Source organism: Thunnus albacares, chromosome 1, assembly GCF_914725855.1.
Source record: "Thunnus albacares chromosome 1, fThuAlb1.1, whole genome shotgun sequence".
Lineage (NCBI taxonomy): Eukaryota > Metazoa > Chordata > Actinopteri > Scombriformes > Scombridae > Thunnus > Thunnus albacares.
Window position 1 is genome coordinate 28723311 of NC_058106.1, and position 13399 is coordinate 28736709.

The window sequence follows — 13399 nt, forward strand, 5'->3', positions numbered from 1 at the left end:
CTGGTATTTCAAAAGCCGTTAGAAAAGATGTTATTTTAAAGGCTTTACACAGCGGTAGGGTAATGGAAATAATAAAACCAACCCAAAGAATTGTCATTATTGTGCATTTGATATATTTAAGAGGAAGTGATATCAGCCTGTTGTCCCATGGGTTAATCGCTCAGGTCTATAGTTGCCGTGCCCACCTGTCAGTGTCTGATCCAGCTGCAGACAGGACGACGTTACCTCATCTCTGTGAGAGCAGTCAACATCGGTGGGCCCAGTGACAGGAGTGAAGTTTTAACTGTTTCCACAACAGGTGAGAAGCACCACGGGTCAGTCTGCTCATGGTACTAAAATACACAAGTCCTGCATTCAAAATTTGGATTAATGTACTTTAAATGTACTTGGGTGTTAAGGTATCAGTGGTAAAAGTACTCATGCAGAATGTCCCTGTCACTGTTTATATTACTGAATGATTATTTTTGATGCATTAACATGTAATATTTAAAATTGGAGCTAATTTGAACTAATTCATATAGTTATTTAGTTTAATCTAGAACAATGCATCATATTTTATTAACTGATCATGTTTTGTATGTAAAATCTTAATCCGAGAAGTAACTTGTAACTCAAATAAATCCTCAAGTAAAGTATAAATACCTCAAAAACAGTACTTGAATAAATCAACTTACTTATTGTCCACCACTGCTTTTTGGCACATTCATGTGATGATCAACAATGTTTGTTTACGTGTGCAGGTACGTTCTTCTATCTCCTGGAAGATACTGCCCATCCCTGCCTGTCCATCTCTGAGGATGGCTTCACTATGTTTTATGGAGACGAGGAGCTGCCAATAAGTGCAATGGCCATAGATGGTGACACATTTACCAGGTAAAGAAAGAAATAATCTGAAGTTTTCTTATGTCTACTTTATTTATGTATAGACATACCTTAAATGTAAATGTGTTACATACCCCTTTTTAAACGTTCATATGTGAAATGTGTGTGTGTGTGTGTGTAGTTGTGTAGCTGTCCTGGGGGATCTGATTCCAGTGCGAGGCAGGCATTACTGGGAAGTTGAGGTGGATGACTTGACGGAGTTTAGAATTGGAGTAGCGTATGAAGACACAGAGAGGAACTCCTACCTCGGAGCCAACATTACTTCCTGGTGTATGAGGCACATTCTCACTCCAACCAGGTACCCGTACACCATCACTGTGGTGATTATTAACCCTCATGTACTGTTTGGTGTCCCGGAGACACTGGGTCCTCTTTAACAGCTCAAAAATATATCATTTGACTTTAATGAGAATTGCTCATAAACCTTCATTTGAAGTAATGACATGTTGAATGACATGAGGTGTCCGCTACAGAAAATTACAATTTACTTGTTTGGGGTCTCAATGACCTCAGATTTTGTTTGTAGAGGAGACATACAGGGTTTTATTAACAATCAGAAGAAAAATAAACATTTAAAGTAGGGCATGGCAATATATCTTTATTATATAGATATTGTGATATGAGACTAGATATCTTCTTAGAGTTTGGATATCATTATATGGCACAAGTGTTGTCTTTTCCTGGTTTTCAAGGCTGCATTACAGTAAAGTGATGTCCTTTTTCTGAATTTACCAGACTGTTCCAGCTATTCTATTATTTGCCTTTACCTACTTGGTCATTATATCCACATTGCTGATGATTATCAATAATCTCATTGTGTTAATATTTTGTGAAAGCACCAATAGTCAATATTGTCACAATATTGATAAGTATTTGGTCAAAAATATCCTGATATTGGATTTTGTCCGTATTACCCAGCCCTAATTTAAAGCAAAAACATTGATTTTACAATTATATTCTTTTTACAAACAGCAGTGGGGTCTGTTGGACCCCAGATGATAAAATAAACAAGATTTCAACAAAACAGAGGTTTAAGTAACCTTGGTTGCTGCTTATTTGTTCAAATATACTTGATATTCCCATGTGTTGTGCGGGCTGGGAAGGAAAAACTGACTTATTTTCACAGGATTACACAGACCAAGGAGATGCAGACTTCTCAGCCTATCTGATACCAGAATTAGCATGCTGATCCTCTGAGAGACTATGATTGCAGTTCATGGAAACTGGGCCAAGACTGTATTTTTAGCCACTAGAAATTTTCCTTTCCTAAGCAAAAATTGTGCTTCAGCTCTATGCAAAAAACTAAGCCCACAGTTGAATATCTGTTACTTTAAAAGTGTTGCTATGGCAACTCTTCTTAGAACAAAGCAGGACAGTTGAATTGTCACATTTAGCAAATCATAGTGAGGCGTATCACACAAGCCCTGAATGTGGTTTTCATTGTGGGCATCATCCTGCTGATTCTGCCTACGCACAACTTAACGAACACGTTTCTCATTTTATTTAATCCATGGCCATATGAAATCCTGCTGCCACCGCTGCTGCTGCTTATGATTCAACATCTGCTTTACTAATGGCTGACAGAGTTGGACCATTGTTGCAACAGGATGAGAGAAAAAGTTTTATATTTAGAACATGTTTGCGGTACACGATCATAATGTTGCTCTCTTTCTTTCTTTCTTAGGCATAAGTACGAGTTTCTGCACAGCGGTTGGAGCCCCGACCTGAGGCTCACAGTGAATCCAGTGCGGATAGGAGTGGCACTGGACTACGACAGGGGGACTCTATCCTTTTTTAATGTGGATCTGGAGCAACACCTACACACCTTCCACTGTCACTTCCGAAATTATGTCCAGCCCTGCTTTGGCCTGGACAACCCGGGAGCTCTCACTGTGCACAATGGCATAGAGGCTCCTGAATACGCATTCATCTGACATCAGTAACCGCATCTATTCAGAGTATTTATATGACATAAAATAAAATACCTACCAAAGTTCTGGATCACAACTGCAGCTGTATAAAATATGTGGGATCCAAAGACAATGAGGGAATTTCAGGTGTTTTTATTATAGTATTCCATGGGAACAGGCATACACCATTTTCCAAGATAAGAAAAAAGTTTCACTGAATTTTACAATATGTATTTATACCATCAGTAACTGCAGCAGACCAAGTGATGAAAGTCAAAAAAGGAAATGAGGGGCTGGTTTTTGATTAACAAAAGATGCGTTGAAAAATGAAAATTAAAATGTTTTAAGAAAGAAGAATCCATCTGGAGTTATTACACAATTGTATCCACATTAAAAAGGAAAAATCCACCCATAATACTTTAACACTGTTAAAACTGGCTACTGGTGATGTGATTTGCTTTACTAGACATTTTTTTGTTTGTTTTCATAACTGAAAGTTCCACAGCCATCTAAAAAGAATAGTAAGTGCAAGTTTTAGAGTCAAAAAGAAAGGCTTAATATAGACTCACCATTTTCAATTAATATTTAGCAATAACACAGGGAAGAAAACATTGCAGAAAAGATTTGTAATTTCTAAAAACATAGCCTCAAAATTCCTTAATGGCACGTAGCCACAGTGATGTGGCTAACAGAAAATACACAGTGCACAATGTTCATGAAATACTAGGCAGGCTGTCTATATTTACATTTGTATTAGGTGAACATAAATTGAAATATGCCCACCTTTGAGTTCATACCCACTGTCTGGGGAGTTAAGGAAAGGCAGTACCGGGGCGCCATGATGGCCTAATGGTTAAGGCTCATACCATGTAACCGCAACGTCCATGGTTGTTGCATGTCACATCCCTCTCCCTTCCCTTGTTTCCCGTCTCACTACACTGACTCTCAAAAGGCAAAATGCCCAAAAAATAATCTTAAAAAAAAAAAGCATTACCTACACATACATACTTACACTAGAAGAGAAAACAACAACAACCCTTCTTTCTTAAAACTCCAGGAAAGCACTCAACATCAGAAACCGGTGATATTTCAAAGACCATACCAGTGTTGTTCTGCATCTTTAGTCTGTTCACACTGTATTAAGACAACCTGATGGTGTGTCCTAAAGTCCTGAATGGCAATAGAAGACTTGCTACCAGAAATCTGAAGTGACATACAGGGATGAATAAAAAACCAATGTCTGTTTGGAAGCAAGAAAAATGAAAAAAAAAAAATCTACAAAAACCCAAAACATTTAAAAAATTCAAAAGATTGTCAGCAATAGTGTATATGCCAGGGCACAAAATTAGCACCAGCCACATGCTGGTAAAATATGTAAGTGGCTGATAGATTTACTTCACTCACTAGCCAAAAAAAACCAATGGTGATCTATTGAGTGGCTGGTGAAATTTGAACATTCACTGGACAAAAAAAAGTTAATTTTGCACCCTGAGCATGTTCTTTGTAGTAAATGGGTTACCTTGCGAGGCAGCTGGATTTGCATGATCACACAAGAAACATTCTTGTCAGGCTTCAAGTTTTGTGCTGGTGTCCGAACCACCAATCAGTGTTCTACGAGGATTCTCACGTGATCTCGCGAATCCAGCTGCCTTACAAGATAAGACGGCGGTAGACAGATGGTTCATCCAACCACCTACAAAAACCCAAAACATTTAAAAATTGGAAGATTGTCAGCATTAATGTATATGTTCTTTGTAGTAAATGGGTTACCCTGCGAGGCAGCTTGATTTGTGAGATCACAACACCGTGCAAGAATCTTTTTTGTCAGGCTTTAATTTGTGTGCTAGTGTCTGAACAACCAATCGGTGTTCTACGAGGATTCTTGTGTGATCTGTGTGTGAATCCAGCTGCCTCACAAGACAAGACGGTGGTAGACAGATGGTTCATCCAATCACCGGCCAAGTATTTTTGGAAAAAGTCTGCCCTTTTCCAAACAGTTTCCAAGGACAACTTCTCAGATGGTTCTGTGTAACAAACCATCTGGTGCATCAGGTTAGTAAATGTGTTGAAATGTGAAGAAACACTGATATGGTCTTGATACAGTGTATAATAACACGAGGGTGGATTTTTCCTTTTATGAGGTTTGAGAACTGTGATGTCGACTGAGTGTCGACTTTGGGTCTGTGGGTATCCTGGACAGTGGGAAGGGGCAGGGCAGGGCAGGGGTTATGAGTTATCTGTCTTACTGCTGCGTGTCCTCTCCTCCTCTTCATCGGAGGAGTCTCCTCCGTAGGGCACTAGCCCTGATGCATCTTCATCCACTTTAGACTTCTTCTCACACACCTCCTCTTGAACACCTGTAAGGGCACAATAAAAATGGAGAGACAGAGAAAAGCAGAAAGAAGGTGGGAGATATGAGAGAGAGAGATGGGAAACAGAGAGAAGGAGGGGAGACAAAGCGAGAGAACAAAACAAAAAAGAAACCCATTGAGGAGCCCCATGTTAGCGGTGGTTTTGAGTTCGTTTGATCCACAGCCAGGGGGAGGGAAGATATCAAATGAAACGGCAGCAGAGCACACATCCATAACAGGCAGGTCCGGGGACACATGTTGAGAGAGAAAACAAGGGAAAGACAAAAAACATATACAAGAAGAGCGTGTTAGTGGGTTCTACCAGTGGAGGGATTCACACAGGTCTCCACTCCTCCTCCATTCCTCCATGGGGGGAGATGCCATTTCATGCAACAGACAACTCCACAGAAGAAATATCTGAGTACTCTTAGGCTCTCAGAATATCAGGAAACAGAAAACTGCATACCAATTGACGCGGCGCTGCTGGGCAGACAGGCTGGATCTTCTGTCACCGCGTCTCTCGGCCTTTTGCGTGTAACAGGGGCGGGAGCCACGAAGGGAGGTGGCGGCGGAGGCATCAGAATCCTGAAGGGAGAGAAACATTAATATCTTCGCCACACGTGATTCATGAAGAATGACGTTCAAAAAGGAAATTTAAAGACAGACCTTTCTACTACTTTCTCCTCTCCAGCACTGGAGGCAGGAAGTGCAGACTCCTCCTGATGAGCAGGACCCTCCGGAGAGCTGCTAGAAGGCTAAACAGAAAAAGCACAAAACATTCAAGATTCAAAACATCACAACTTATTAACAGACAGAAAAAAGGTTTGATATATAGGAGAGGTTGACAAAAAACTGCTGCAGCCGTTTGACCTCAACCACATGTTTTTACAGATATTGAGGTTTTGGTTTTTGGGGTTGTTTTTTTTTTTTTTTGCATTTTTGCCTTTGACAGTTTTGAGAGAGAAGAAGCGCTATGATCCTCAGCCAAACTTGAACTGGGAATGTTGCAGTTAGAAATGCATTAGCCTGATTAAGTTACTTGATAGTTCATAAAAAATATAAAAAAGGGTGAAAGTCACAAAAAATAAATCAGTAATTGAAAAATCCTGGTGACACTTTTGGCATAAAAGTACCATCTGGTGTGCAAAACCTCTGTGGCTAAACAACAGCATCATCAGCTGCCTCATTTACACTCTCCTCACTTTCTCACAACTTTCTGTGATCAAAGCATATTCTCAGTTGTGCTTACCACAAGAGGCCCTTGTTCATTTGTAAACAGTGTCCTTTTGCATGCGCGAGGACTTTTAAATTAGGTATTAAGTAGTTAGAATGTATTTACTGCTTTAAAAGAAAGAAATAAATGAATAAATAAATAAATTTTTTTGATGAAAATCCCCCAAACCACAAGCTTTACAAATGCCCCACTAGAAAGCTACATCCATCTGGTAGTTATTTAATGCATTCAAATCTGTTAAATATAAAATCCTGAGTAAAGCAACATTAAAAACATCCATTTAATTTATACCTTTCAAGACTCATGTCTCATGACAGACCAAGTTATGAATGTAAAAGTGCCTGAGGTGCTTTCAGCGTCAATTGTTGATGTCGGGAATTTCCAAATGGTCAACACAACATATCCATTTTCAGACAAACACAAGGACGTAGCTTAAACCCATGTATGTCATCAAAAAAAAAACACTGCTCAGCTTTGTTTAATGGCCACTTGTAGTATTAGGGATGGTAATTTGTTGTTTCAACAATATTCACCTAACTCACTACTCAACTAGTTTGGAAAATAGGCGAGAGACAGAAGGAGAGAGTGCACGAATTAAAGAGAAAGAAAACAGTAATTCTGTGATTATCTGTGGTTGAACAGTGAGATGTTCAAACCGCCAGAATCATCCTTCAGTGGTATGTACACGTGTTTACTCTTCAGCTAACCTGTTCTTCTTTAGCCCCCTCCTGGAAATGATGTTTGGGACTTCCTGAGTCAGGGGGGGTGTTTAAAGATCCTTCAGCCTCCACTGTATCTCTGCAGCCAGGATCCTTAAGCAGAACAAAACCCAAAATACACACACTGATGCTGTGGCAGGATTTTTAAAACCTACAAAAAAAACTTTGATTGATCTGAAAACAGATTTGATGTGTCTTGACAAAGTTTAACACGGATAAAACCTTGTTGACATTAACTTTTATAAAGCTAATAATAGTAATTGTAATAATAATAATATTATATATAAAAAGATGAATGCTGAAAACAAGCAGAGACTTTGGTCTTTGGTGTTTACCTGGACGAGATAGGGATGCGGTTTCCTTGGACACACCGGATACTGAACCATTGCCTGAGAAGATGGAGGGTTTGTCGACATGTTAGAATGACTTGGGGGACCATTTGCATTACTCCAATAACCACCGGCTCCTGGGTACGCTGAATAGCCGCCAGCATACCCATTTGCTGGGTAGTTATACCAGGACCCCTGGCTAGAGTAATTGCTATTAGGTGGAAATCCATGTGCTGCGTATGCTGAAATGAAAGTATAGAACGTGGAGTTAATAGCTTATATCACATGGATCAATAACAAGGGTGTTTGACAACTGTGACCTACTATTTCAACCTATTGTTGAGCCACTAAAGACGTCAGGAGAGGATTAATTACCACAAGAAGAATGCAGTCAGCTAGTGCCTGATATTTGTTCACCCTGTTGGAATTTGCCAGTTAAGTTATGAGACGTAAAAGCATACTCACGTTGTGTTGAGCCGGTGGCTGTGTACATCGACACCATGCGGGCATGTTCTGCTCTCACCTGGAGAATGGAGAGTAAAACAAAGCTGTGTAAAGATTACATTTCACAAAGGCTGAGCTGTTATATTTTTAACAGTTGAATTGCATTGTGGGTAGGTGCAGAGCACTCAAAACCTATATCTGGAGATCAGGTGGTTCACACTACCACTTTCACTTTTGGAGGTGGGTATCAGTGACAACTATATGCTTTGATAGTTTCACCTTCTTATACCTCCCATTAGGCTCTCGTTCAATTTACAGCAACTCCACAACTTAATATGTGGCAACGATACCATGAACTTACAGTTTCCAGCAGACTCTCTGTGAGTTTCTTTGCTGCCTCCAATCCAGCTGCATTTGGGTGGCTGAAACACACAAAGGGCCATTGTTAAATAGGATGAAACAGTCTCAGGAAAGGACTACCAGAGAGCAAAAAGAAAGTGGTTTTATATACAAGTGGGACTCTTGGGTGGCTGGTTCCGTCACAAATTAACCTAAAACTGAAACCAGGCAGCCTGTCTAAATTTGGGTAGACTTCATTTATTGAAACAAATAACTTCCTTATACTTATAGCGTCAAGTTATGTTCCATTCTGTTGTATTTTAAAAGACCTTTTAAAGCTAAAATCAAATCCCCTTTGCGTGGTTTCCTTTTACCAACTTCAACAGCACCAGGTCCTAATGGAAACTTCTGTGTCTTTGCTTCAAATCATGGATATATTAATGTGTAGACTTGACCATTTCAGTTAACAGCATTGTACAGCAAACCCACAGTCAAACACTCAGATACTATATTATGGGCAAAATCAGTGAAATGCTTATATACAGAATAACCATACTGGCCAGTTACAGGCAACTTTTAGGTAGATGTAAGGTATATTTATTATTATTATTATTGCATTTTGAGGTTTATTAATGCAGTTGGAGGTGCGACAAGCACAACAATGTTAAAGTAAAATTATAACCTTGGTATGGATCTTGACAGCATTTACAGGCATGAGCAATAACAATGAGTATTACCTGATATAGACATAAAGAGGCTCGAAAGACTCTCGTTTTGATGCTTGTTCAATGTAGCCAGAACCTTTTCCCCTGAGGAAGACTCGAGCCCCCGTCTCTGTCTGGATGTGACTCAGGTACGAACCTCCGGGACCCTCAACCTTTTCATTCACGTTGAACGAGGGCAACGCCTGGTCCAGACCGACAAAAATCTTTGTGTGCACAAAACTCTGAGGATCAGAGAAAAATGCGATTTATTAATATGGGCTGAACGTTTAGGTTGTTTATTGACATCTAAAATAAGTTTGACTAGAATTAGAAAAGCTTTGTAAGCAGACGCAGTATCCCAAGTATTCCCTTTACACCAAGGACGTTCTCTCTGCGATTTAATCTGGGAGGTGGGTATCAGTGAAGGCAACATGGTCTTCATTTGCCTCACTTTCTTGACCTCCATTTTAAAAGTCCTGATTTTAACACAATGAGGCACCAAGTACAAAAAAGATTTAAAAAAAAAACTGAACTCCGTAATTAAAACATATACAGTTGTGCACGCTAACATTTTGATATTGAATCCCCCTACACAGATTTCACCACTTGCTTGCAGCGGGGTGAAAGTCGTGTCTACCTACTCCTGAATGAGGAGCTGCAGGCCGATGTCCCTGTCCTGGCACTGGGTTAGCGTTGGGCATCCGTGGCACGGGTGTGGGAATAACAGGCCGAGGAGGCTGAGGGTAGATTGTGAGCGGAGGCATTACTGGCATCTGTTGTCCCCCTGATGCTGCTGAGGCCCTCAATACGTCCTCAGAGATGATCTCCTTTATTCTCAATACAGCTTCTACGTTCACAGAGAAGTCAACAATTTATGGACATTAGCTTTATTGACATATTCAATCCCATGCCTAAGCTTAAGATATTTGTGAATTATATTAGATAAAGACAATGACTCCAGACTCGGTATATTAAGTACTACTTACTATTGACCTGCTCTTGGCTCTTTCCCTGGACATGCAAATACAAAGGTCTTTGTCTAAAAGAAAGCAAATCAGAAATGTCATGGACAACACAGAATTTTTGCACCCTGAAAACATTTGTTTTTCTCATCACCATTAAAACACTCAAGAATTCATTTTATATGTGAAGGAAGGTCGGCTGATGAAGGTTGCCCCATACAGATGGACCCTGACAGAGGTCACTGTATCAGGCTGAATGGAATTTTATGGTCTGATCCATTAAAGGGACAACTGTTGATAACTTTGCAGAAACAAAATAATGTCTGAATACATACCCTACTTTTCCCTTTTCGGTGTCAGTCATGTAATGACCTTTTGTTGAGACCACTGCCCCACTAAACTGTCGAATCTGGAAAAGATGATAGACAATTTAATTAAGACTTTAAATGCATTTCACTCATATAATGAGAAAATATTTATCTAAAACATAACATTTAAAGTTTCTTCTAAACTGTTTCCCCATTTTTGTAACTAATGTAGCGTTTCAAATGTTACACTGCCATGACTACTTTCCACTCACCTCCTCCTGTGTTTTGCCTTTAGTAAGAAGGTCCCTGCAATTTAGTGGAACATCATTTATGTCGACCTCTGTGACAACCATCTCTTCTGTAGAGGTTGGCACCGGCACACTTGGAGGAGTCTGAAAGATGTGAAATAACAGAGGTCACTATAAGCACTCTAGAGACACAAGACTTTGCTACAGTTTTTTTTTTAAACTATGCACACCTTTGCCAATAACGGTGGAGGAGTCAACAGTTTGCCTTTTGCCATTAACATGGCATTTATTTTGGCAGCCATGGCTGCGGCCATTTCAACTCCTCCCTGAGGTGCGGGCCTTTCTGTTCCAGGTATTGAGGACTCTGCTCCTTTTTGTAGTGGCTGTGAAACTGTACTGTTGGAGCCAGCAGAGCTGACAACCCCTGATAAGGAGACATGATGGGCTGCGTTTTCACTACTCCTCTGCTGCCTTACGTCTACACTCTGTTTGGGTTGGGCTGGCTGATCCCATCGGCTGGTTAGGCACCTGAAACAAACAAACAAACAACACAACAGTAAATAATCCTACATATAATAACATTTCACATTTACAATAAGCCATACAAGTCTACTTCAAAAAATAATTTACAAGCAAAAACCTATATAAAAAGAAATACTGACTCAAAATGAAATTAACTTTCCTAATGCCTTTGACTGAGAACTTGAAATATTTCTAGTTGTACTTTTATGAACTAATGATTGAGAATCATCAGAGACAGGTAAGGCTTGTCACAGATGTATCACAAAAAGCCAAGGCATTGAGAAGGTAATAAGCCAAACTTCTCAAACGTCTCTCTTCTCGTCTACAGAATCTTTCCAGTTAATTATAGACAAAAGGCGAAATATTTTAGCAGCCTACAGTTTTGACCGGGCCAAAACTTTTGAGTTTTACTCTCACACAAGCCCACGCCATATTATTATTGACCAAATGGTGGGAAATGGAGGGGTTCATGGGGACATATTGTAACACTCTGCATTCTTTGTCTGTCCTTTTATTTAGATATTTTTTAAAAGGGGGAACATAGTTAAAAGAAAATATGTTCAATATGAAAAACGACGGTGGTAACTTCAGTGGAGGGCGGTTTACTGTAATCAAACCTTACTGTACTCAGTCCTAAATTATACGAGCTAAATAATATGTTAGCTAAGTTAGTTACGTATCATACGGTTTTTAAAATGCTTTCGTTCATCAACCATCTTCGTCATTTTGTCGAGGCCAACAATAACTGTTTGTATTTTATGTTAAATTATAGCTGGCGTTACGGATTGTTAGCCTGTTTACGCTCGGCTAAGCTAACAACAGCTTAAGTTAGCTAGCGATAACAGACGCAGAGTTAGTCGACTTCGAAAGTTACGTTCCTGTTTTGGGGACATTCAAATTACTAATATATATATTTAAGACTACTAGGAATAACTTATAATGCTCGAGTACTTTGATACGACATACTCACAACAGCCTATTCGTCGCGACTTTAAAGCGCACACATTATAACGCTACCTCGCAAGCTAACATCTACTAGCAGGCCACGACCATGTTAGCTTGCTGTTCGATACAAATATGTATAACATCACTCAGGTTTATTTACGACTAACACACTAAACGGAACTTACGGTGTTTGTCCAGTCATTCCTGAAGACATAGCACCAATCCACTAAATCTGCAGTAAAAATTAAAACAGTTTCTAATGTAGTTGCTGTTGGACGACGGCAGCCATCGATCTGCTCTGTGCGGCGACTTCTTCTGACGACGGGTCGCAGAGTCTGACCTGACGGAAGCTGAGCTGTTCCCATGTTATGTAACACTATCTGGAAGAGTTTAATGGGTGTTTATTTATCAACATTATTACTGCAGACATTATCAAATATTAGAAAATAAACGATCCTGATTTATACAAGATAAAATGCAGAATAGGAATATTAAAATCCAAATTGACAGGATTTTTGAAGATTGTATGATAAGCAGTGGAAAGTAACTAAGTAATTTACTCAAGTAAGTTACTGTGCTTGAGTACAATGTTGAGGTACTTGTACTTTACTTTAAATTTGATGCTACTTTATACTTACTATTGTACTTTCTACTTCACTACATTTATTTGACAGCTTTAGTTACTTTTCAGATGAAGATTTGACACAATGGATAACATAACAAGCTTTTAAAATACAACACATTGTTAAAGATAAAACCAGTGGTTTCCAACCTTTTTGGCTTTTGATGTCTTACAAAAAGCAGTGTGTAGTCAGGGTCACATTTCAGATGTCTATGAGTTGTTAACAGCTCCACCAAATAGTGATTTTTCCCTCTAAACTTCTCACATGGTTTCATTTAAAAAAAATGTTCAAATGATCCAATAATTCACCAAAAATCAAAGATTAGAGAAAAACTTAAAACAGATTTGTGTATCAGAACTTTGTTTTTTCTTCTTTTTTCTCCCATTAATCATCTCACGACCCCTCAGATTTATCTGGTATCCCTTTGGAGTGGCCCAACCCCTTGGTTGGGAACCACTGGACTACACTAGTTGACTGTATATAAAGCAGTTGAAACTAGCTCCACCTCCAGCAGCTACAACAGTAACATGCTGCTTACACACTGATGCTTCAGTATAAGTAATCTAATGATGTCATATATAATAATATATCAGTCAGAGGGACCAAACCACTATTTTCACTTTAAAAGTTAAAGTACATTTTGCTGCTTATACTTATGTACTTTTACTTGAATAGGATTTTTCATGGAGGACTTTTACTTGTAATGGAGTATTTTTACATTGCTGTATTGGTACTTTAACTTAGGTAAAAGGTCTGAGTATTTCTTCCACCACTGATGATAAGCATAGAAAAATCCCAAAAACTATTCATGACCATTGCTGGATCAATCTGTTAGGGGCCCTGCATGGGGGAAAAAATGAGCTGATGGGCCCCCATTAA

The 13399-nt window shown here is 39.3% G+C and overlaps 2 protein-coding genes across 5 annotated transcripts in view; one reads left to right on the top strand and one right to left on the bottom strand.

Annotated features, from left to right (window-relative positions):
* LOC122983575 (fibronectin type III and SPRY domain-containing protein 2) overlaps positions 1-4053 on the top strand; it is a 10163-nt gene extending 6110 nt beyond the window's left edge. For all 3 annotated transcript variants that reach the window (XM_044353424.1, XM_044353403.1, XM_044353413.1), the window contains exons 10-13: positions 165-298; positions 741-873; positions 1004-1180; positions 2567-4053. In XM_044353424.1, the coding sequence (XP_044209359.1) occupies positions 165-298; positions 741-873; positions 1004-1180; positions 2567-2816 (694 nt within the window). In that variant the 3' untranslated portion in view covers positions 2817-4053. The remainder of the gene's footprint in view (positions 1-164; positions 299-740; positions 874-1003; positions 1181-2566) is intronic.
* LOC122983579 (KH homology domain-containing protein 4-like) lies at positions 2930-12256 on the bottom strand. 2 transcript variants are annotated; one of them, XM_044353440.1, is made up of 14 exons: positions 12083-12256; positions 10661-10958; positions 10455-10574; positions 10210-10283; positions 9899-9951; positions 9554-9759; positions 8946-9154; positions 8231-8291; positions 7891-7948; positions 7432-7667; positions 7085-7189; positions 5810-5898; positions 5610-5728; positions 2930-5149 (listed from the first exon to the last, which is right to left on the bottom strand). In XM_044353440.1, the coding sequence occupies exons 1-14, from the start codon at positions 12109-12111 to the stop codon at positions 5019-5021; spliced, it is 1788 nt and encodes a 595-aa protein (XP_044209375.1). In that variant the 5' UTR covers positions 12112-12256; the 3' UTR covers positions 2930-5018. The 2 variants fall into 2 exon arrangements, with proteins under 2 accessions (XP_044209375.1, XP_044209386.1); XM_044353451.1 differs by lacking the exon at positions 12083-12256 and adding an exon at positions 11923-11991.
* Positions 12257-13399: the final 1143 nt, after the last annotated feature.

Coding starts and splice junctions, on each gene's coding strand:
- LOC122983579 (XM_044353440.1), bottom strand. CDS start 12,111: ATGTCTTCAGGAATGACTGGACAAACACC. Junction 10,284..10,454: donor AAGGCAAAACACAGGAGGAG/GTGAGTGGAAAG, acceptor CATCTTTTCCAG/ATTCGACAGTTTAGTGGGGC. Junction 9,952..10,209: donor ACCGAAAAGGGAAAAGTAGG/GTATGTATTCAG, acceptor GCTTTCTTTTAG/ACAAAGACCTTTGTATTTGC.